Source organism: Sceloporus occidentalis, unplaced genomic scaffold, assembly GCF_023333645.1.
Source record: "Sceloporus occidentalis isolate IW3139 unplaced genomic scaffold, rSceOcc1.0.p SCAF_9, whole genome shotgun sequence".
Classification (NCBI taxonomy): Eukaryota; Metazoa; Chordata; class Lepidosauria; order Squamata; family Phrynosomatidae; genus Sceloporus; species Sceloporus occidentalis.
Window position 1 is genome coordinate 37799596 of NW_028316989.1, and position 25398 is coordinate 37824993.

General features: G+C 43.2%; 2 protein-coding genes across 2 annotated transcripts in view; one reads left to right on the forward strand and one right to left on the reverse strand.

The window, feature by feature from the left end:
* LOC149307295 (tropomodulin-2) overlaps positions 1-371 on the reverse strand; it is a 39435-nt gene extending 39064 nt beyond the window's left edge. Inside the window, exon 1 of the mRNA XM_089538833.1 lies at positions 215-371. The gene's annotated coding sequence lies outside the window, so the exon portion shown is untranslated. The remainder of the gene's footprint in view (positions 1-214) is intronic.
* A 6201-nt stretch (positions 372-6572) lies between these two features.
* Positions 6573-25398, forward strand: part of LOC149307296 (tropomodulin-3-like) — a 47523-nt gene continuing 28697 nt past the window's right edge. The window contains exons 1-2 of the mRNA XM_089538303.1: positions 6573-6656; positions 24796-24999. Of these exons, the coding sequence (XP_089394429.1) occupies positions 24874-24999 (126 nt within the window). The 5' untranslated portion in view covers positions 6573-6656; positions 24796-24873. The remainder of the gene's footprint in view (positions 6657-24795; positions 25000-25398) is intronic.

The window sequence follows — 25398 nt, forward strand, 5'->3', positions numbered from 1 at the left end:
CCACTTTAGTTGGGGGGGGGGGGGAGGAGAGGAAAGGATGTCCCCCATTTTTCCTGGAAGGTCCTCCATTTTGCAGCCCCCTGTCCTCCTTTGAGGTGAGGGGGGAGATGGGCTCAGCCTGCCTTCCAGTCGGAGTAAGCCAAGGAGCAAGGCTGGAGGCAAAGATCTGATAGGGATCAGGGGCTGGGGAGGGGGAATCGGAAGGCTCACTCACCACTAGGCACTGCTGCCTGGCCTCCTGCGGGTGGAAGATGCTCTGCTCCCTGCGATCCGCCTTGGAAGAAGATGCCAAAGAGACGGCTGTCAACAGCCAAGGCGCTCCAGCTCTCCAAGCCCAGGCGGTTGCGCAGCATCCCTTGCAAGGCTGAGCACTCTGGGATTGGTAGTTCCAAAGGGAGAGATGGAGGGGATGCTGGGCTTAGATGCAGTGGCATCACTTCAAGGATGCAGGGGGGCAGATCGCACCAGGTGACACCCTAAAAGGGGGGTGACCCCACTGCACCTCAAACACCTAGCTTTGGGCAGAAGCAGGCTTCTGGCATTCATCTGCTTCCCTTTAAAATGCTTTAAGGGGGGGGGAGTGGGGGAGAAACTCAGTGGGAGTGGCCCCAGGATTTTTTAAAATTAAAATTAAAATTTCACATTTCAAATTTCAAATTTTTAATTTAAAAAAAGTGAAATTTTTGAAATTTTTATTCTTTAAAAAATTTTTCACAACATCACATTTTAACCAAAGCTTCACTGTGTACCTATAAATATATTTAGGTTGTGCACATGACATTGTCATTTGAAGGCATCATTTTAATTTTGCTGGTTTTTTCCTGCCAGACAGATGTGGTGGTTTAGTGGTTAAGACGCCAATTCTGATGACTGGAAGATCAGAAGGTTGGCAGTTCAGGGCCTGAGTGCTGCATGATGGGGTGAGCTCCTGTCACTAGTCCAAGCTTCTGCCAACCTAGCAGTTCAGAAGCATGCAAATGCAAGTAGATAAAATAAGTACCACTTCTTTTAGGCTTATAGATGAGTATATATGGTAATTTTAATTAATGAGTAACATTACTACAAAGAACATGGCTATGGATTCTGTATGATGTGGGATGGGGAGAGGTCAGTGAAGTGGGATGACACCAGGAGTTACTGCACTGAGTGGCACCAACCCTAGTGATGCCACTGGCCTTGGCTGGCAGAGAGGTGTGTGTGTCTTGGGACAGACACTGAGTGACTGCCCCATTGGGTGTCACCCACATTGAATTGCCATCTAGTGCTCTCTATGCCCCTTTGCACCCCCTATTAACGCCCCTACGCAGGTAGTCTCAGAGCTGCTATAAAATCCCATTGCATACTGATCCAGACTAACACAGCTATGTCTTTGAATTCTACAGCTAGTGTGGGTTAGGTAGAGTAGAAACCTATTCTTTCTCAGCTCAGATTTTATTTCATTGTTTAATACTGCTCCAGTCTGACACTGCAAGTCGTGTTTCTCCAGCCCTCCTTCATCATCCTTACAATGCTGAGGCCACTAAGAAACTTACAGCTGGACAGACAACAAGGAGGAAAATGGGAGTGGGTGGGCAGAATAGGCCTTTGTAAAAAAGAACTTCACAGTCAGAGACTTTAACTGACATATGCCTACATATAATATGGAAGCAGATTATATAAATGGATTAGATATTATAATCACTGCAAATTAAGACAACTGTTTGTATCTCTTTCATGATACCTCAGATCTGCTGCCTGAGGCAGTCACTTCATCCTCCCTCAATGGAAAGGCTGGCACTGCCAACCCTGCTTTTTGTAATATCCTGCCAGATAAAGAGATATGGAAAGTTCAGACTTTTTTGTGCCTTTGGGGTTGTCCTAATAAAGATATTACACTAATGTGGATTGTTTTTGCTTCTGGCTAACAGGACTACTACCTATGCACTTGTTATGGTAGTCACCTATCTTTGACAAGGCTCCTCATGGGTTTTTAACAGACACATTGGAGAAGATGAATGTTCAGCTTTCACCGTAGTGTAGTGGTTTGAATGTTGGACTAGGACTCTGGAGATCAGGGTTCAAATGCTGGCTCAGCCATGAAACCCACTGGGTGACTTTTGGCAAGTCACACTCTTTCGCCTCAGACGAAGGCAATAGCAGACGTCCTCCGAAGAAACCCGCCAAGTAAACTCCTTAGGGTCATCATAAGAAACAACTTGAAGGCACACAACAACAACAACAAATATTGAACCTTATTAAAACAGTGCGATTAGAACAGAACTGGATGAGAACCAGTCCAGTGCCCGTTCAGCAAAATGAGTCCCGAAAGATGTAGCCAATGCAGCAGGGCTACCTTTACACATCTACGAGAAAATTAAATCAAGAGCCTAAAACTGTCAAACCTTGCACCGCCAATAGTCTGAAACAGAAGATACAACTGCCTCTCCCCCCCAAGACAAACCTACCTGTCCAATCCTTTCCTACAAACAATTTTGGACAACATTATGATCAAAGGTCTCAACTATAGTAGAGCAGCATCACAGAGCAACCTTTGGAGGTCTGTCCCTCTTTAAAAATGAGCCCAACGAAAAGGCACGGTGCCACTTCAAAGCCAGATCAACACATAAAGCCAGTGTGGTAAACATCAAAGAGATGTTCCCATCATTGATGTATAATGAACCATGGAGTCATTTAATTAAACTGAACCTCTCTTTAGGGAGACACATTATAGATGACTTCATTACAAGGGAGGCAGTGAAACATGTCATTTACAATAAATGCTAATACATGTCTCACTTCTGTCTTCACCCATGAAGATATTCAGTCTTCAAAGAGCATAGATGCATCTCTCCCCACCCAGCACTTGATCTTGGAATTCACATTCAGTGAATCCTCTTCCTGTTCGCTACACAACATTGATGTGCATCTCACCATGGTCCTATCTCCATCTATGTGGCAGAGGCTGTTTTAATGGTTTGCTCTTGTTCTTATTTAACTTATGGAAGCGTCTCTGAGAGCCCTTCTAGGCTGACAAAGAAAGTAAATGGATTTTAATTAATTATAAGGCTTGCACAGCTTGCATATAGGTTGTATAAAAAGAAAAGGAAGTGGTCTTTTAAAACTGTTAAAAGAATGGCCATTTGTTGTCGTTTGGTGGCTCCAAGTCATTTTTGACTTATGACGATCCTATCATGGGGTTTGTTTTTGTTTTTTGGCAAATTTCTTCAGAAGGGGTTTACCATTGCAATCCTCTGAGGCTGAGAGTGTGTGATTTGACCGAGGTCGCCCAGTGGGTTTTTAATGCTCAAGCGGGAATTGAACCCTGATCTCCAGAGTCATAGTCCAATGCTCAAACCACTACGCCACACTGGCTCTCAATGGCCATACGAAGCAGTAAACATGGTTCATTTACATACATAAACTATAAATATGAAAAATTGTAATGAACCACAAGCATAATAAATCAGAGTACTATGCATATAAAGAGACATATGGGTTTCTTACTCATTAAAATTTAAGCAGAATTAAGTCGTCATTTAAAATTACAGGAATGGCAACACTCAGTAGTTACTGGCATTCGCTATAACATTGTGGTACTCAGATCTCCAACCATCTGTTGTAGCCTTTCCTGATATGGATTAGAAAGATTGTTTGTGATTGAATATACATAATAAGGACTCACTTCTCAAAAACGTCAGTGCAATGAAAACAGTCCTATAATGATCAGAAAGATCAATTCTCTTTAACTCTTTCCTAGGCTGATGCTTTTCTAAAATGAAACTCCATGCTACCCAATTAGAAATGCTGTTTTCCAAAATCAGTATCAGCTGTGAAAACTTGGGAGTTATATTGGGGAAAAATAACTTCTGCAAGGTCTGACACCGAAATGTGAATTAGGACTATCCCTACCAAACTGAGAGACATGGAGGGTATGTGGACATCACCCCAGCTATTCTTAACTGGTTCAATAGCACTGTACAATGGTTTTAACAATGGAGATGATCACACCAGGGCCAATTCTGCAATAATCGTGGTAGTACCAACATTGATCCATGGATAAGTTGACTCAGGATTTTTGGGTCAATTGTTTTACCTAAATTTCTAGACTTATAAATGAGTATATATGCAGTACACATTTTAAATCAGTCTCCCTTTAAAATGGAACGTCTCCATTCACAATTTAAAATTACTGGGATAAGCCTGCAGTTATGGAGATACATAACAATACTGCATCTAGGGACATATCTCTTCCAGAAATTTAAAACGTTTCCTCTTTTCCAAGCACCTTTTTTCTTTTAAGTCTTTACAGTTGCTGTCTTCTGCTGCTGGGTCTGTCCCTTGAAGAAGCAGGCCTGTCTCATTGAAACATTTCCCTATAAGTTTTGGGAAGCCTGGTTTTTCAAGGAGCACTGCAGAATTATAATGGCACTCGGCACAATGGCAGGCATGTTCGGGAGCAGACAAAAGTCTCTCTTCATTCAAGCCATGGGCTGGGTGCCAGAAGTACTCAGCTTTGCTCTGTGGCATCCCTCACCCTGATCATTCTCAAGTGAAATGCTCACAGCCTTTATACAACCCAAGCGGATCTGTGGCAGAAAACCCTTGGTTCAGCATACAGAGGATGCTTCATGTGGTGGAACAAAGGGCTCTAAGATAGCTTTATCCTTCATGTTGGACTCTCCCCTTCCAGCTGGGGGGAAAGAAGTCCAGCTTCATTAATAACATGCTCTCCGACATTTCTCAGATGAAAACCAGGACACGCATGGCCAAACAACATCAGAGGCTGCGTCCGCACAGGAGAAATAATCCAGTTTGACAACACTTTAACTACCGTGGTTCAGTGCTATCGTATTATGGGAACTGTAGTCCATCAGGGCAGCAGAGCTCTGCAGCAAGTGCAAGCCCTCAATTCCTTAGCTGCAGTGTATGCAGTCGTTTGTTACATTCATGTTCTGCCTTCACTCCAGTTAACATGATGGCATACATGGCTCTCCCTTTCCCTCATTTGTCCTCACAACAACTGTGGCGGGTTATAAACCGCCGCTTTGAGGTGGTCTGCTGCCGCCGCCGTTTGCTCTGTGCGTGAGCCGCAGCAGCCACACCGTGCGGCTCCCGCACGGACCGAAAAAGAAGCTCCAAAATGGAGCTTCTTTAAGCGGCGCCTCTATGACGTCGCGAGGCGCCAGGGGCGGACTCGCGACGTCATAGACGCCGCGACATGTGTGGACGCACAGCATCCGATACGTAAACATGGCGGCCCCCATGTGGAAGGGGTGCCACCATGTTGTACGTATGGAATATGTACTAGGGTTAGGGGGGTGCGGAAGCACCATCCCTTCCTAACCCTAATACATATTCCATACGTATTTTTGGCGGTTTGTAACCCGCCTGTATAAGCTGGTATTTCAGGCCAAGCAACTGGTCCAAGGTCATAGAATCGTAGAGTTGGAAGAGACCACAAGGGCCATGCAGTCCACCCCCATTCTGCCATGCAGGAACTCTCAACCAAAGCATCCCTGACAGATGGCCATCTAGCCTCTGCTTAAAGACCTCCAAGGAAGATTCCACCACTCTCCGAGGGAGTGTCTTCCACTGTTGAACAGCCTTTACTGTCAGGAAGTTCCTCCTAATGTTGAGGTGGAATCTCTTTTCCTGTAGCTTGCATCCATTGATCCGGGTCCTGTTCTCTGGGACAGCAGAAAAAAGCTTGCTCCCTCCTCAATAGGACACTCCTTCAAGTACTAAAACAGGACTACCATATCACCTCTTAACTTTCTCTTCTCCAAACTAAACATCCCCAGTTCCCTGCGTCATTCTTCATACGGTTTAATGGTTTCCAGACCCTTCTCCATTTTAGTCGCTCTCCTTTGGACACGCTCCAGTTTCTCCACATCCTTTTTGACTTGTGGTGCTCAGAACTGGACACAGTATTCCAGGTGGGGCCTGACCAGAGCAGAATAGAGTGGCACTATTACTTCCCTTGATCTAGACACTATACTTCTATTGATGCAGCTTAGAATCGCATTGGCCTTGTTAGCTGCTGCATCACACTGTTGACTCATGTTCAACTTGTGGTCTACTTGGCCTCCTAGATCCCTTTCACATGGAGCCTCCTTAAACCAGGTGTCCCCCATAATCCTATATCTATGCATTTCATTTTTCTGCCCTAGGTGCAAGACCTTACAAACATTTCTCTGTGTGGAATATCATTTTGTTAGCTTTGGCCCAGCTTTCTGGTCTCTTCAGGTCATTTTGAATTTTCTTTCTTTATCATTTATTTTATTTCATTAGCTTTTTATGGGGCCATGATGTCCTCCATTTCTCTTGCATGTCCTCCTACAGCTTCCTGAGCCTGGCCCTTGCTTTTGCTTAGGAGGAGGACGCAGTGGCATTGTCTTAGCCCAGGCTTTAAAAGCCAAGCCCATCACCCCCAGTTTGGTTGTGATGAATCACTCCCTCTCTAAACCCAACCCTGATGAGAGCCTCCATTCCAGGCTCTGGGGCGTGGACTACAGCCGGACTACGATTCCCACAATGCTCCTGGGCCTTTACGCCGCGGAGGAAGCAGCCGCGCAGGCGCAGTAGCCGGGCGGTGACGAGCGACGAGCTGCGAGTCAGCAGCGTAGGCTCACTATGAGCGGCTGCTGGGCGGCTGGACGGAAGCCTCTCAGGGTCAGGTGAGTCCCTTCGCGGTTTGGAGGGGAGTCTCTTCTGCCTCTCTCTCTCTCTCTCTCTCTCTCTCTCTCAGCAGAGTGTGGCTGCATCCGCACTGGAGTGTTAATCCGGTTTGGTACCGCTTTGACTGCCCTGGCTCCCTGCTGGGGGATTCTGGGCATGGTCGTTGGTTGTGACACACACGGCCATTCCCAGAATTCCCCAGCAGGGAGCCAGGGCAGTCAAAGCGGTACCAAACCGGATTAACACTCCAGTGTGGACTGAGCCTATGAAAGAGCCGAGAAGAGGAAACAGTTGTCAGTCTCTGGAATCAAGATCTCTCTGCACCCAGATTTGCAGATTGTGGCAGACCTGGAGGCACACAATACAACCCCACCCACACCATAGGCATACGTTTCTTGTTGTTGTTGTTATTGTTGTTGTTGTCGTGTGCCTTCAAGTTGTTTCCGGCTTATGGCCCCCTCAAAGGGGACCCTTGGTAAATTTCTTCAGAGGGGGTTTGTCATTGCCTTCCCCTCAGAGCATATATACACACACACATAGACATATAACACATTCACATATATACGCACGAACATACACATATACATACACATACATATACACACATACATGTATATGCTCACACATATGCATACATATACACACATACTCATTTACACACACATGTACATACGCACATACATATATACATATGCACACACGTACACATATGCTTACATGCACATATACACATACTAATTTACATACACATATACACACAGACACATATATACACACACACATATATATACGTGCACACATACACATAGCCATTTACAAATGCACACATATATACATACACACATACATACATATATATATATATACACATACACGCTATACATATCCACACATACACATATATATGCGCACACATACACATACCCATATACATATGAACATATATACCTACACCCAGAGGAGTGATGGGAGCTGCAGTCGGTCATGTCTGGAAGGGACGCAGCCAGGGGAATCTAGTGAGAGGAACCCAGTGAATGACATAATCTGCTAGATTGCCAAGAGCAGCTGGAAGGCAAAGTCTCAATCTGCACTGGAGAAATAATCTGGTTTGACACCGCTTTAACTGCCATGGCTCAAGGCTATGGGATTCTGGGGAGTGTAGTTTGTTGGGGCACCAGAGCGGAGCTACCTTTCCCAGGATCCTAAAGAAGCCCTGGTTAAACCCCAGTCCTGCAACCAATATTGCAGCCACAAGGTTGTGAGTTCGATCCCAGGGCTCCAGGGTCGACTCAGCTTGGCATCCTTCAGAGATCGCTAAAATTAACTTACACAGTGTAGACCGTTCTGTGTTAAGCAGTATAGAAATGTAAATGCTATTGCTATAAGCTTGAGCCGTGGCAGTTAAAGTGGCGTCAAACCAGATTACTTCTCTCCAGCAGAGAGCCAGGGCAGTCAAAGTGGTCTCAAGACGGAATATCGCCCCAGTGGGGATGCAACCTTTGAAAGAGCTGAGAAGGGGAAACTGTTGCAGGCTGTGCTTTTAAATTAGTCACATTAAGTGCGGATCCAGCCTATAGCTGCAGTTTGGGAGTGACAGGGAGGCAAGGGAGAGAGACCTAAAATCGTAGAGTTGGAAGAGGATTTGGGGTTGCGTGGGTAAAACTCCACTTCTCCCCACCATCCCTCTTCCTCCATTCCCTACAGCTGTTTTTCTGAAAGCTGGGGGGGGGGGTGGAAATCCACACCCAGGAAATCCACTCCACCCTTTGTCACCATGAACGCATTCTCCCCCCAGCAGTAAAGGGTTTCCTCCTCCTCTGACTTGTCAGTCAAGTCCAACCCTCCCTCCTCCTCCTCCTCCCTGGGAAACTTCCTTCCTCTCTGAAAACTGAGTGACTTTTAACTTTGGTGTGCGCCTGAACTGCCTTAAAGAAAAAGGAGACCTGTTTGCTGTTTGTAACTTTCTGGTTGAGACAGTGTGCTCTTTAGTGCCTGATCTTTAGCACTGTTCACAGTGATTTGTTGCTGAGAATCTCTTGCTGTATACATACAATTGGCTCTCCACATTTGCAGCTCTGACTTTTGCGGATTTGATTATTTGTGCTTTCGATTAATAGGTTATCTCTAGGTCTTCCAGCATAATTCTGCTGGACGTTGACCCTATATAGAGTTGTGCTGGAGAACCTAGAAGTTCTCAGAGAAAGCACTTCTCTAGGCATTTGTAAGTCCTCCAAATTCATTCTGTGATCAGCTTCTGGCAAATGTTGACCATAAAGTTGCCTTGAAGGACCTGGAGATTCCTAGAGAGGTGTTCTCTTAGGCAAAAAGTATAGTGGTGTTTATTTATTTGCGGTTTTTCTACATTCACCAGGGCCTTTCAACCCTAACTCCAGCAAATGTGGAAGAATCACTGTATTTCTTTCTATGTGTGTGTGTTGTGTGCCTTCAAGTCATTTCTGACTTGCAATGACTTTGCAGGCTTAAGTGAGTGACTTGGCCAGGGTCACCCAGTAGGTTTCCATGGCCAAGTGGGTATTCAAACTCATGTGGCTTTCTTGGCAAATTTCTTCAGAGGAGGGTTGCCATTGCCATCCGCTGAGGTTGAGAGAGTGTGACTTGCCCAGAGCCAACCAGTGGGTTTCATGGCTCAACAGATTCAAATCCTGGTCTCCAGACTTATAGGCCAATACTCAAACCATTATGCCATTTGGGTTCTCTTAAAAGACCCTGGAGCTGGATGAGCATATTTTCATTTTGGTGAAGTTGTCATTGTTGTACTGCTTGCTCTTGACCTGACTGCTGTGTACAACCATTTCATTTTGTGGTAAACGTGTGCCCTCCACAGTTGGCCTTCCACATTTGCAGCTTTGACTTTTGTAGATTTGATTATTTGTGGATTTGATTAATACATACTGTCCAGAAATTGCTAGGTCCTCAAGCGTAATTCTGCCAGAAACTGACCATAGAGTTGCACTGCAGGACCTGGAGATTACTAGAGAAAACATTATCTAGGCATTTGTAGGTCCTGCAGTGTGATTCTGTGATCACCTTCTGGCAGATGGTGACCACAGAGTCATGTTGGAAGACCTAGAAATTCCTAGAGAGGTTGTCTCTTGGTTACTTTTCTTTTAATTGTGTTTTTCCCCTCACTTTCACAGGGGTCCTATGTCCCTAACCTCAGCAAATGCAAAGGGCCCACTATTTTTTACTGACAAATAGGGAGGATGGTGCTGGAGAAAGGAATGGGAATTCCTGCTTTTGACAGTACTGAATGATGAGGCACATGTCTGACATGGCGAAGCTCCAGTGTTTAGCCTCCAGTGACTCCAGGTTCATTTGCCTGAAAGGTGCCTGATAGAAACTTGGCAGAGCAACTGCTGCCTAGCTTAGAATAACCTTCGCCTGCCTGATGCCCTCCAGATGTTGGCTGCAGGATCATCTAGAAGGCAATATCATCACTTACTGGCACAGAATAACAACATTAAGCTGGGCAGGCTAGTATATAGGATCGCTTCCCATCCTTTTTTTCCCCACATTATGTTTTCCCATCTTATTTATCTGGATGCCATTTTTATGGTGAAGGATATTATGCGATAAATTAAAATGTGAAAGGTATGTTTTTCCAAGATCTAGTAGTGAGAAAGGATATGTTCACCAGATGGGTTCATTTCAGTTCCTACATCTGTTTTTCCCCTAGTTCTTTGTTCTGAAGGCTGGTTGATGCAACTGTAGTCTGTGCCTTCGAGTTGTTTCTCACTTATGACAAGCCTATCATGGAGTTTCTTGGCAAGATTTGTTTAGAGGAGTTTTTGCTGTTGCCTTCCTCTGAGGCTGAGAGAGTGGGACGTGCCCCAGGGTCACCCAGTGAGTTTCTATGGCCAGTTCAAACCCTGGTCCCCAGTCATAGTCCGCTGCTCAAACCCCTACTCCCTACCCAGCATGTTGATTTCTTCCTTGTGGAGCTGGGTTTGGAAAGATGACATTATGTGGGTCTCCTTTCCGAATATGGGCTGCATAACTGCTTATTTCCTTGCTCTGCAGTGTCCAGAAAGAAAATGACAAGATGAGCAGAGGTTTCCATTCCTTCTCTTTGAGGCTCTTATTTTGGGGCAGGCAGGTGATGCGGCAACAGTAGGATGCTGAGTGGAGGAGTCAGAGAGAGGGGTCAGCATTGATCCCGCTGCCAAGATGTGGACCTCTGCAAGATCTCAAAAGTTCAGTTTCAGGTTCTGGCACTGCATTTTGGTTTCATTGCTATGAGCAAATTGGAGTGTCAAGAAAACTTTCCATGTACAGATTCCTTTCTGCAACTGTGTAGTTGATGTTTCTGTACATATTCCTCACCATGCTTATCATCCAAGGTGACCAGACACCCTCCTTTTCCAGGACATATCTTCCGTTTCCTCCTTTTGGCCAGGAGCAATTACCAAATGTTCTTCATTTTGAGCATGACTGAGAAGCATGAATTTATATTTCTATGAGTGTTTTGAGCTTTTATGTTGGTATGCCCTCCATTTTCTTGGATGTTCTACGTTTTGTGGTGCCTTGTCCTCCTTTGCAGTCAGAACATTTGGTCACCCTGTTACCCGGGTTCCACCAAAGTTGCTGGACTTCTCCATTGGTTGCACCATCAAAGGCTGCACAATCAATCAAAACCTTTTAAAAAACTCAACCAAAAAGTACCTGATGGTTTTGTTGATGTTTATATGGCAAATTGAACATGCCACACATTTTGTAGCAGGTGCTCTTACAAATTTGCAACAACCTTGTTTCACTTATGAAACGAGGAATGGAGGAGGTGAATTTCTCAAGATCACCCTATTGGTTCCTCTGTGGTAGAAAACTTTAGTACCAACTAGGACCTGTGTTCAAGTTTTGAGGCAGCCATAAAGCTCTCTATGGGCCAAGCACCACCTCTTAGTCATGTTTGCTTCCCAACAGTTGACAGGACAGTTTAAAATGGTACAAAATCACTCCAAGCTTATGGTGCAGATGTTGTTATGCACTCTCCAGTGAATTCAGACTTATGCAAGCCCTATTCTAGGGGTTTCTTGGCACATTATCTGAGGCTGAGAGAGTGTGATATGTCCAAGGTCACCCATTGGCTTTCCATAGCTGAGAGGGGATTTGAATTCTGGGCTGCAACCACATTGCAGAATTAATACACTTTGACACCTCTCCAATTGCCATGGCTCCGTCCTATGGAATCCTTGGATTTGTAGTTTGTTGTGGTACTAGAACTTTCTGACAGAGAAGGCTAAATATCACTCAAAACTATAAATCTCATAATTCCATAGCATTAAGCCATGGCAGTTAGAACGGTATCAAATTACATTATTTTTATAGTGTGGTCTCCCAAATCCTAGCCCAGCACACAAACCACCACACCATCTCTTGGTGTAGATATGCCTGAACATTAAAACAACTTCTATCACTGAGATATTATCACGTAAAGCTCTGAGAGCTAATGTGGCATAGTGGTTTGAGTGTAGGACTGTGACTGGAGATCTGAGTTCGATTTCTGGCTCAGCCATGAAAGCCACTGGTTGACCTTGGGCAAGTTACATGTTCTCAGCCTTGGGGGCAAGCAAAGGCAAACCACCTCTGAACAAATCTTGCCAAGAAAACTCCATAATAGGTTTGCTTTAGGGTCGCCATAAGCCAAAACACAACAGCAACAACAAATTGTCACGCAAGACATGGTGTTTGCATTCCTTTGATCTCTCAGAAAACCTCCAGGAGAGTTAAAGAATGTCAAAAGTTATCCTTTCAGACAAAACATTCCTAAAATTTTAGCCAAGGGGGTGGTGGTGGATGGGATAGGGCGAGGCCCTGGAATCCAGATGGTCCTCTTTGGCTTGTTTGCTTGTTTATTACTCCAATTTCCAATTTGTGGTTTCTAGTTTACGTGACTTAAAAGCTGCACAGGTATGTAATTTCTAAATGTGTATCATGGCAAAAGAATGCCGGTGTGGCTAGTGATGGGCTAGGTGTGTTCTGTCCCTTTAAAGCAAAGAGGTTTCCAGCCGATGGGAAGCAGGAAATAAAATGCACTGGAGAGGTATGTTTGCTGCCAGAACAGCACTTGAATGACAACAGCTCCTTAGGGACTCTGCACTCTGTTTGCTGTGCAAATGTGTACATACTCGAAATGTTTCCATGAGACTCTGGGCTTCTCCTAGGGAGTGTTTTGTTTATTGTTGGCTTCCAGGATGTAGGCTGCATCTGCACTGCAGAAATAATCCGTTTTGACACCGCTTTAACTGCCCTGGCTCCATGCTATGGAATTATAGGGTTTGTAGTTTGATGTGGCACTAGAGCTCTCTGATAGAGCATGCTAAATGTCTCCCAAAACTACAATGCCACTCAATCATGGCTGTGAAAGTGGTGCCAAACGGGATTATTTCTGCTGTGTTTCTGCAGCCTAAACTGTGCCAAATTTCTCTGAAGATGCCAGCCACAGATGCTGGCAAAACGTCAGGAATAAACTCTTCTAGACCATGGCCATAGCCCAAAAAACCCACAAAAACCTATGGATGCCAGCCATGAAAGCCTTCAACTTCACATTGTGCCAGATTTCTCATTCTAAGTGGTGATGGTTGTACAATCAAATTGATGCAATAGGGAAGCAATGTGGAGGTATTAGCCGGATCTAGGGAACCTCAAAGTTTCAAAACTTTTTTTAAAGGTCTTTGCATTTAACAAGTGGCTAAAGAGGATCAAGCATGCTTGGTGGTTTCCTGATACTGAATGTCAATCAGTGGAGGGAGGTTAGAATGGAGTATAGTGGGCCTTTGGTATCTGCTGGAGTTTGGTTCCAGGGCCCCTGAAGGATAACAAAATCCATGGATGTTCAAGTAAAATGGGGTCTCTTAGATAAAGTAGCAAAAATTAAGGTTTGTTTTTGGAATTTACACATTTTTGAAGTATTTTCAAACCCATGGATAGTTGAATCGGTGGATAAAAAATCCATGGATATGGAGAGCCACCTCTACCCTCAAAGAAAACATGTCTGGCCTTACCAGGAACATTTTACACTGCAGCTAGTGCCATAACTGAGAGCCAGTGCGGCATAGTGATTTGAGTGTTGGGCTAGGAGTCTGGAAACAAGGGTTCCTTTTCCAATTCGTCCTGAGTCAAAGTGTTCCTGAGTCCAGGGGCAAATGGTGGACTCTCCTTTTTGCTTCTGAGGGCCTTTCTTGAAGTCAAAGGAGGGAAATGGCCAGCTTACTGAAGACCACTGTGCAACAAGGGAGACTCAACAACTGCTTCTGGAGTGCAGTGGGGGGGAAGAGAGGGAGAAGGGCAAGGGTACATCAAGAGGAGTGTAAAGGTGCCAGGAGTGTATGGGATAGACAACTGCCCAGCCTGGTCCAGTATAGCTATAGTACCTCCAAACTGAAACATTTTGTTGTAGATCCCCCTTCTATTAACAATTACAATCATGTACATTTTATTATGAAGCCCACAGGCATGCCATAAGTATGTTCATGATGTTAATACTGCTACCATTGCAAGAATTCTCTGGAGACAAGGTTGCAGTGAGTCTCCTTGCAGTGAGTTTCAAGCCTATGATTGATGGTGGAAAACTGATAAACTCTGCCTGCAGGAACCTCCCTTCTCTGGTTTAGGTTCATCCAGAGGCTGACTGGAAGAGGACACAATCAAGAAAATAAGGACAAGGCATAGTAATATTTGCATTCTGGCCCAAACTAGCCTCATTATTTGCCTCTGATGTCATTTTCTATTTTAAAGTACAAGTAGAGGTTTGTTTTATGGGGATTATCAGTAAACTCACAGTTCCATCCACCTCCCTAAAGGAACTTGTAACAAGAAAAACAATAAAGGATTCTTGAACAGTGGAGCTCACTCTCCTCTGATAACATTCTTCAAAGTGCTGGAGGGCAAGGGCTCCTAAGTACATGTGTTTTGCATACATCTGCTAAAAAAACATTTAGATTTCAGTTCAGGACTAATAGCAACACTTCCTCTCTTTTATACAAGTTAATAGATTTCAAGTTTACAGGGGAAGGATAGAGAAGCTGTGTCTTTGTGTAAAGACCTCTGCTCTGGAAAGTTGGTACCAGTCAGAATATGCAACACTGGAGCTGGATAGACAAAGAGTATGGAAAGAGTTCAGAAAGGTTATTTGTTTAGATTTGTTAATTGCCATCAAGTGGACATGGAGTTATGGTGACCCTGTGGGAGGCCTCCAAGTCACCTGGTTATCAACAGCCTTGCTCAAGTCTTCCTCTTTTCCTATTGCCTTCCACCTTACCAAGCATTATTGTCTTTTCTAGTGAAACATGGCTTCTCATGACATGTCCAAAGTATGACTGTCTCAATGTAGTCCTCTTGGCGTCTAGGGAGGGCACAGGTTTGATTTACTGTTAGGCCATTCATTTGCCTTTTTGTCAGTCAAAAGGTAGAACACTCCTCTCGCACCACATTTCAAATGACTTGTTTAAACTACAAATCCCAAAATTCCACACCCTCCTTCTGGGAGTCATAGGCCAAAAAACTTTTTGAGTTCTGAACTTCACTTGGTCTAAGCCAGGTCCCCCTTTTAGGTTTTGGTTTGCTTGTTTTAAAAAACAGTTTTCCATCCATTACTGTGGTAGAGAAAAACCAAAAAGTGTGTTGTGTTGGGGGGGAGCACACACTTTGCATGAAAAAGGCTCCAGATTCCGTTCTTGGCATTTGTAGATGTAGATGAGGGTGGGAAAGACTCCTGTCTGAAACTGGAGAGCAACTGTTAAGTAGACCAGATTTCCCTAATGTGATGCTTTGTGCATGTTTTGAATTTTACCTCCCTCCCTATTGATCTTGACACCTGATTTAAATAAATAAAATAACTTTAAGGAATTAAGCATAAACCATTCTGGATAATAATTTATCCCCTGTTTGCAATGCAAACTACCAAGGCCAAGAGACTAGTAAGGCAGAGAATTTGAAAGCCCAGCATTAAGAGATGTAAGTCAAGATGCATGTGTCAAAAAGCCTGTTTTGACTCTGGAAATTGCATGTGCCCCAAACCTGTGTATCATTAGACTGGATTAATGTTGCCCTGCACTAGGCTGCAGTCCTCACAGTACATCATCATTTGTTCCCCAAATGTTAAGAGTCTAGGTCAAAAAGCAAGGAGAGAGAAGGCCCAAGGTGGTAGCAATGCTTGTCCTATGCATGACTATTTAGACATAGGTCCCATAGAGTTTAATGCAAGTTTGTTGTTGCATTGGAAAGTAGCCTGCAAATGATGAGTCCATCACTTTTTGCTTGGTTGCACTTCAGCATGCTGTGCAGTCCAAAGAGCCAACTTAGTGCCAACCACACAAAGGTCTCACGTGATCAGAAATGCACACAGAAAGGAAGCGAAGCTTGCCTGAAAGAGGCAGACAGTGAGACCTTGGGATTGTGGTGTAATAGTTTTTGGCAGTTTGCCTACTTCCCGAGAGAACAAAATACAGTAATGGATCTATTTTGCATATGCTAGTTCATTGGAATGGTTGCAACAACCATACACCCAGCAGTGTGGTTGCCAACCAGCATCCCTTTCGTAGAACCACACACAAGGAGGCACGAAATAATGAGCAAAAAAATAATCAAAACCTAACCCGAAAAAAATGTTCTCTGTATGTATCCTATCACTTGCACTCATGTTTTAAATGTTACATCGGCACCACTCCTACTTTTGTGGTCTTGTTATGATTATAAACAGATTTGCACAATGTTGGAGAAGTGGGGAGAACACAGCATAATGGGGACTTGGCAAATGACTATGCAGCTTGGCAGCTAATGGTGCCGTGGTAATTAGTTTCAGGAAGCCATTTCCTTTTAAGATACTGGCTCACACTGAAGTTTGGTAAGAGAGAAAGAACATTGGGGTACTTGAAGGAGGAAGTTTTGTTTGCCTGTGGTATGGGATTTTTTTAAAAAAAAATCACTGGAATGTTCAGCAGCAAAAACACAACAGAATACAGAAACACACTATGAATTTTATCACACGGGAAAAATCGGGGTTTAAACAGCAAAAATCATGTAAAAATCGTGCAATCACGATTAACATTTTCACATGACATCGCAATTAAAATGTCATTATCCTGGGAATAATCAGGCAATAAACAGCAATAAATCATTCATGGGGATTGTCATGTGATAGTATGTAGGGGCACCAGATCATAGAGACAAGGCTCTTTGCTCAAAGAGTGATGGGCACATATTAGGCTTTCCTCTCGAAATTGGTGTAATGGTTTGAGCATTGGACTAGGACTCTGGAGACCAAGGTTTGAATTACGACTCAGCCATGTAAACCCACTAGGTAACCTTGGGCAAATCATGCTCTTAGTCTCAGAGAATGACAACGGCAAACCCCCTCTCAAGAAACATGCCAAGAAAACCCTGTGGTGTGGTAGGAAACCCTTAGGGTTGCCAGAAGTTGGAAATTACTTGAACGCACACAACAACAAGAACAAGATTGAAGACCACTGGATTAGAGCCGGCATTCAGATATGATTCAGTATCCAGTATGCCAGGCTATGTTCCTGCAGGCCACATGTGGCTGCTATCTGTTTTTTTGCTTCTTTCACAAATGTCCCAATTTCTCTCCCTCTTAGAAAGAATGGCACCAGAATGGCAGGAAACACTCAAAATGACTCTTGGAGCCACTCTGTGGTGTGGGAGGCCCATCATAGAGAGACACCAGAATTTCTAATGTGTTTCAGTGGCAGCTCTAGGAATAGTGGTAGTGGCTGGTAAAATGAGTTGCTACTGGTGGACTTGGTCCACTGCAGTCCTGAAGTATGTGAAGGGACTTTGTAGATGTGCTTTATAATTTACTTGTAGAGCATTGTAAAGTTGCTTTTCTTCCGCCACTCTGAATTTCATGCACTGACACTTAATGGCAAATTTATTACAGGAAAGCAAACCTTCTCCCAAAAGTGCAATTACTTCCATCAGTAATAACTCAGGATGCTGTCTTACCGAACAGTAAATGGATTAAGTGATCTCTTGGGACCATTTGCTAATAAACAGCTTGTCTGTATCTTTCCAGATATAGTTCCATTGCATCCAAGCAAAATGCTTAAGCTCACATGCTGCTGTTAAAATCTTAGAGTTGGAAGGGCTCTCAAAAGTAATCTAATCCAGTCCCCTGCCCCAGTTGGAAGTGTGTAGGTCCAGCATCCCAGTAGAAAATAGTCTTCCTGCTTCTCCTTAAATGTATATTTCAGAGGAAAGAACTGGCAAAACTATCTCTGAGTGGTCCTTGCCTAAGAAAATCCTATGAAATTGATGGGGTCACCATAAATTGACAGGTGACTTGAAGGCATGTTGCTGTCTTGTGCCTTCAAGTAATTTCTGATTTATAGTGACCCTAAGGCAAACCTGGGGCTGAGAGTGTGACTCCCCTAGGGTCACCTCCTTCACAGGAACTCAGGATGGTGTACATGGCTTCCACTCACTAATCTTACAGCCTTGTGAGATAGGATGGGTTAAAAGAAAAAGTGATGGGTCCAATGTCAGCCACTGAGTTTCATAGCTAAGTTGCTAAAGCCACATTTCCCACATGGACTTTCTAATAAAAGTACTGCAATGATGTGTTGAGTTCATTAATTTGATTCACATATATTAAAGTAATCCCATTGTTGTAAACATGGCTCCATCTAAGATGGAGAACTCTACAATCATCCCTGATGAGGATCTGTGCCTGTTATTCAGGGCAAGCAACGTGTGCTCCACAGGCTGTACACTGTGAACATCTGTTTTTGCATACTCGCCTGTTTTTTTCTGGCCACATCGGCTGGATTTGAGGTGGTCACAAAAAAGCAGCGCTCTTCATATCTACTGCTAGCAAAAACTGTTTTAAGTGATCAGGTTCCATTGAAACAGGATGCACAGGGAGCATCTCTCTCTCTCTCTTTAAAGCTTAATCCTTCACCTGGAGCTCTTTCAGATGTGTATTTTGGCTTCAAAATTAGGTGTGTTTTCCCCATACAACCTGTGTTATGGGGGGGGGGACTACTTGTTGAAAATGATAGAATCATATCATAGAGCCATGTGTGATGTACAGCATTATAGAATCATTACAGTTGGGCCTCAGGGGCCATCGTCAATTTCCCCTGCCCAATGCAGGAACTCCAGCTTGTGCATCCCCAGAAGATAGCTCTCCAGTCTCTTTTTGGAGATGTCCAGAGAAAGTGACCCCATCAGCTCTCCAGATATTTGGCTCCATTGCTAAACCACTGTTACCCTCATGAAGTTCCCTTTAGTCTTCCCTCACCCAAGCTGAACACGCCTAGTTCCCTCAACTTCTCATATGTTTTCTTCTCCATACCTCTTTCTTTTCATCCTTGTAGCCCTTCTCTGAACCCACTCCAACTTGTCTATATTCTCCTTTAAATGAGGTGACCAGAACCGAATGCAGTACTCCAGATGAGGCATGGATAGTGCAGAATATAATCGGACTGCAGTGGCTCCAGTGGTTCAGACACTGAATATTAATTGCAAGATTGGTAGGTTGGCAGTTCGAGAGCCGAGTGCCACATGATGGAGCTTCCATCACTAGTCCCAGCTTCTGCCAATGTAGCAGTTTGAAAGCATGCAAATGTGAGTAGATAAATAGGTACCACTTCAGTGGGAAGGTAAACAGCATTCTGTGCAATCATGCTAGCCACACGATCACAGAATTGTCTCTGGCAAGGCTGGCTCTTTGGAGATAATATCACCCCCGATGATCAGACATGACTTGACAACCTTGTCAAAGGGGAATACCTTTACCTTACCTACTTACATCGACTTTGGAAACTATGGTTGCAATAATACGTGGGGCTCTTGCCACCACAATATCACACTTTGGCTCTTTGTGCGTTTGTGAAATCAACAGTGAATTGTGGCTGGTCAGTGCACCCTCTCCCACCCTGAGTACCCTGGCAGTTTCACAGGCTGAGGCTGAGGAGCCAGAAGAGCTCATGGTAACTTCACCCAACCTGGTACTTTTCAAATGTGTCAGACTATGACTTCCATTGAGAGGCAGCATGCTGTAGTGGCTTGATCATTGGACCATGACCCAAAAGACCAGGGTTTAAATCTCCACTCAGCCTTGGAAGCCCTTTGGGTTACCTTGGTTGAATCATGCACTCTCAGTCCCAGAAAATCCAGTGATAGGGCTTAGGATAACCATAAGTCGGAAACAACTTGAAGGCACACAACCACAACAAGACTCCCATCACCCCCTGTCATAGAGCTCATTATTGCAGTGTTCTGAGTAAAACACCAATGATACTCTACAGTACTATTAGTCTCAGTCTTCTTTGTGTGTCTGTCATCTTGTTAGAAAACTGCCAGTGCCTCATTTCATAGAATCATTGAGTTGGAAAAGACCACTGATTTATTGTATATCCATTGCTGGATGCTGAAACATTTACTGGGGTGGGTGAGGCTACTTCTAATGAAAAACAGCCCAATGGTGAGGGATGTTGGGAATGGCAGCCATCCATATCTGGGTATGTGTGCATGATTCCTACCCTTGAAAAAAATGAAATGTCCCAAGTCTCTGAGCTGAAAGAGCATGATGACCAAGGGTTACACATGCTGCAATCGAGTAATTAGCCACTTCCTTTAAAGTAAACACTGAAGTTCAAATAATTCCATAAGCTGAGCTCAGATGGACTTGAGTAAGCGGCAGCTTCAGATTTGGCAGCAGCGGCTGTAGAAATGACAGCATTTTTCCATACTTGGAGAGGGAGTGAAGTGATACAACATGTGTATTATTGGTGGCTGGAATGGTTTGTTGTGGTTGCATAAAGCCAGTGGGGGCAAAGAAAATACAGCCAGGTGATTCAGGATGGTATGATGGTAACTTTAGACCAACCTTTCTCAATTTTTTAAACATGGAGAAACGCTAGAAATAATTTTCAAGTTTCTATGAACTCCTGCAAATTAGTTATTATACATGTGTGTGAGTATTTGTGTAGTTAAAAAATTACAATCTCCGCAGAACATCTAGAGACCTTTTGTGGAAACCTGGTTGAGCAGCTGTGGTTTAGAGAGTTGAATTTGGCCATTTATTTATTTATTTTCATATATACTACCCCAAATTCGCTTTAGGAGAAATGTGCTATAAATATAACTGGTCAATAAGTGACCCCTCTCCCCAACTGATGACATTCAAATATATGCTCTTTGCTCAAGCAGTTTCTAAAGATATTTTAGTAGAAAACAGGTGGAATTAGGTGCAGAAAAAAGGAGATGTATTATTATTGTTGTTGTTGTTATTATTATTATTATTATTATTATTATTATTATTATTATTATTTCTAGCCTGCTTTCCCCCCAATAGTGGATGCAAAGCAGTTATACAGTAATCTACACTGGCTTCAAGTTGCTTGCATTTGCTGTGCTACATCATGGCAAGATGTATTTTTAAAGTCAATTTTAATTATTAAGTTCAGCTTAAGTTCAGCTATATCAAATTTCTCTTTTTAAAAAAAGAAGATTACATTAAAATAATATCTGAATGTATTCTAAGTATTTTAAGCCTATGCTCATAATTTCTTAGCTGAATCTGTGACCTTTGATCAAATGCATTTAGTTGAACCTGAAATGAAAACATCTGTTATCAATCTGCCTTATATCCAGTTGTCGCTCTTTGATACCACTTTCGCTGCCATGGCTGCACCCTAAGGAATACTGGGATTTATAGTTTTGTGCAGTATTTAGAATTGTCTTTAATGCTTCTCTAAATTACAGCTCCCAGGATTCCTTTTTTAAAAGATATCCTTTTGAAAAGATAATTGGTATGAATTAGTTAATTAGAAGATATTTGCAATATCCAGATTTGTTGTTGTGATGATGCTGAATAGTATAAATAGAATACTTGTTGTATTTTTTAAAAATTGCAGGATTCCATGCAATATAGGTCAAAATAAAGCTGCTTTGGGTCACTTTGGAGGTATGCTTTTGAAATGATGCATGCGTCTTAAGAGGCCAGAAGTTGCGTCAAAGCCACGCTCCAATCCTAAGGACTAGAACACAGCTTTGGTACAGCTTCTGGCCTCTTAAGATATGTGTGTCACTTAAACAGCATACCTTCAAAGTGACCTGAAAAGCAGCTTTATTGTGGCCTGTCTGTTCAGGCCCATAGCCATGGCAGTTAAAGTGGGAGCAAAGTGCTGCAACTGTGCAGTGTGTCTGTTTAAACTGGTATTGTCTACCCAGATTGGTAGCAGCCAGTACTGTAGGGGTAAATTTTTGAAGAGGAGGCATATGTCTCCAGTGAAAGTCCAGAAATACAAGCAGCTCTGCTGGTCCATAACTGTTCTTTGTCTATTACATCTGACTGTTGTAAAGCTAATGGATTTAGTTATTTATTTTAAGATCAAGCCATACTTTGCAGTGCAACAGAGCAGCTCAGAAATGATTGTTGCTGGAAAAAACCATTATTTCCTTCAAACTACATTGGTATTTTCTGTAAAGCTCTTGCAGAACAGAGAAGCTAGAGGTGGGTGGCAGGTGATGTCGGCCTCCTTGCTAACTAAAATGTCCCAGTGTTTTGACCCCTTGATTTTAGGTGGAAAGCAGCCTTTCCTGTCACCTGCTACCTGTGATCCTTCCAACCGGAGAAGTAGTGACACAGTTTGGTGTTTTGCATGATATGTTCTGCTGTTGTACTATGAGCTCTTGACTTGAGCAGTCATTCTAAATACAATGCAAATAAGCATTGATTTGTGCAAATTACAAACATTTACCTTTGGTCAACCAAACAGCAGATATATTTACAGTGGTCCCTCCACATTCACAGGAGTTAGGGGTGAAGGACCCTCCTGAATGTGGAAAAGCCACTAATAAAAGAACATTATTATTTGTACCTAAGAAAACACCTCTCTAGGAATTTCCAGGTTCTCCAGTGCAACTCTGTGGTCAACATCTGCCAGAAGTCGATCACAGAGTCATGCTGGGGACCTACAAATGTCTAGAGAAGTGTTTTCCCTAGGAAGTTCTAGGTTCTCCAGCACAACTCTGATCAACTTCTGGAAGAATTGCCCTGCTGGACCTAGAGATTCCTAGAGAGCGCATATCAGTTAAAACTGCAAATAACCAAAGCCACAAATGCAAAGGGCCAACTATATTTGCCATATCTTGGAAAAAGAGTTCTTATTCACAATAATTACTGACCCTGACCCTCCGGCACTCCCAACTGTCAGTTCACCACCTTTGTTCTAAGACTATCCAGTACTTCATCTCTTTTGGTGCTCCACTTGCTAGTCAACTGGGGCTTCAGCGAGTATCTTAATGATATAAAATGAGTAATCAGCATTGGAATGCAAGCAAGTTAGTGGAAAATAGTTTGGTCATCCTTTCTGACTCATGTCCCTGTCTGGTTACTTAGAAGGTAGTGCCAGTCACCTTTGTGAAGGTTCTGCATTCAATCTGTGAAGGTGATCTTGAGCATGGAGGGGAAGGGACGTTCAAAGTTTCTGTATACACAGCTGGCTATAGGTCAACTAGCAGGCTCTGCAGGGTAAATAAACTTTCACAGTCTCTAGGTGTTTTAATCATTTCTTGTTGTGTCCCTTCAAGTCATTTTTGACTTATGACAACTCCAAGGTGAGACTATCACAGGATTTTCACCTGCCAGAGAGGTCACTTATTCATAGGGTCACCATAAATTGGAGTGAACTTCACAGCAAATAACAACCAGTTATGGTACCAAAAGTTTTATTTCTTACAAGAATAGGTTGTTGCTGCTGCTGCTGCTGTGTATCTTTGAGTCAATTCATACTTATGGCAACCCTAAGGCAAACCTGCCATGGGGTTTTCTTAGCATGATTTGTTCAGGGCAGGTCTGCCATTGCCTTCCCCTGAGGCTGAGACCATGCAACTTGCTCAAGGTCACCCAATGTGTTTTATGGCCAGGCTGTGAATCGAACCCTGGTTTCTGGAGTTGTAGTCCAACACTCAAACCACTATGCCACATTTCTAACTTATGGTAACCACAAGGTGGTTTTCTTAGCAAGATTTGTTCAGAGGGGGTTTGCCTTACTCTGAAAATGAGTCAATTAGTGATTCAAGATCAACTGATGGATTTCTATGGCCAAGCAGGGATTTGAACCCTGGTCTCCCAGAGTTGTGTTCCAATGCTCAGACCACTACACCACACTGCTGGCTTTGTTTTAACTATGAGTTTTACTTAATTGCATACTGACTGATCTGAGCCAAAATCTTGCACTTGGAATAAGAAAACATTTGGAGGTACAGGCTGGCAGTGGAAAGCAGGGTTAACTATGGCATCTCTTCAGCTCAGGAATACAGTGGACCCTTGTTATACGCTGGGGTTTGTTTCCACGATCCCCCATGGATAACAAAATCCGTGGATGCTCAAGTCCTATTAAATATAATGACATAGCAAAATGGTGTCCCTTATAAAAATGGAAAATCAAAGTTTGATATTTGAAATTTATACTTTTTTTGAACATTTTCAAACTGCAGATGCTTAAATCTGTGTATAAAAAAAAATCTGTGTATAAGAAGGACCGACTGTACTAGAATCTGGTATGCAGTGCAGGTTGGTACTTGATTTGAAAAGAAATCTGAGAAGTTGACTGAACTCAGCGAGGAAACTGCAAACATGACCCTGGTGTTAGTTAGGGTCAATTTTCAATGCCATTCTGTACTCAAGGATGGATGTCTGAGTAGAAAAGAGGGAACTTCTCATAAAAAGCGCCATCTCACTGTTTTATTATTTGTGTGCTTCTGTTCCTTGGATACCCTGCTTAAAATAGCTTACACACCAGAGCGTGACAGAATACAATAGCAGTAAAACAAATGGATTCACAGCCACAGATCAAAATATTAACATGTGTACATCCACATGCACAGTTTAAAGCATGTGCCTTGGAAAGAGTCTCGGGGCTTTGAAGTCTGCATTTTGTAAAGTCTGCATTTGGAAGTAATCTATGCCTGATCTGAATTCATGAACTAATGCATGGATTGGAATGCATTTATCTTTTAGGTTGGAAATATGACCTGTAAGTTTTAGTAGTAAATAACTGATGAAATGCTCATGGTGATGAAATGCTCATGGTCATGTGTAAAATTGCTTTGTTTCCTTTATCTCTTTCCCCCCTACCCCAATTTCTGCAGTTTTGGTTAAAACAAACTCTGATTTGCCACTTTTGCTGAACATTTCAACAAGCAGCTCATCCCTTACCTGCCAGAGTTATGGCACTCCCTTTCCTAAAAGACTTGGACAAGTACAAGGACCTTGACGAAGATGAGATTCTGGGGAAGTTGTCAGAGGAAGAGTTGAAACAATTGGAAACAGTATTGGATGACCTAGACCCAGAGGTGTGTATCAGACCAACTGAACAAGTCCCTCTATCCTGTGAAAAAGTTTTCTAGCCTGGTTCTCTGTTATACAGACATTCATGGCGAATAACATTAATCCAAAAATAGTGAGGTAGGTCTGAAGAAATGGAAGTAGAATGAGCTCTCTTGTTTGCATTTTTGCACACAATGTGCATCCTTTTCAACTTTAGGTCCTCAGATGTGTAACACTACAACTCTCATCATTCCCAGATGTCATAGCTATTAGCTGTGCCAGGTGGGGATGATGGGGTTGTTGTTACACAAATGGCTTTTCAATTGAAAAAAGTGCCCTAATGGCTGGACCACATGTAACTTTATGTACCTGAGTCGGTAAGGTGTCATTTGTGCAAGGGCAATGGATTCACACACTATGAAAAG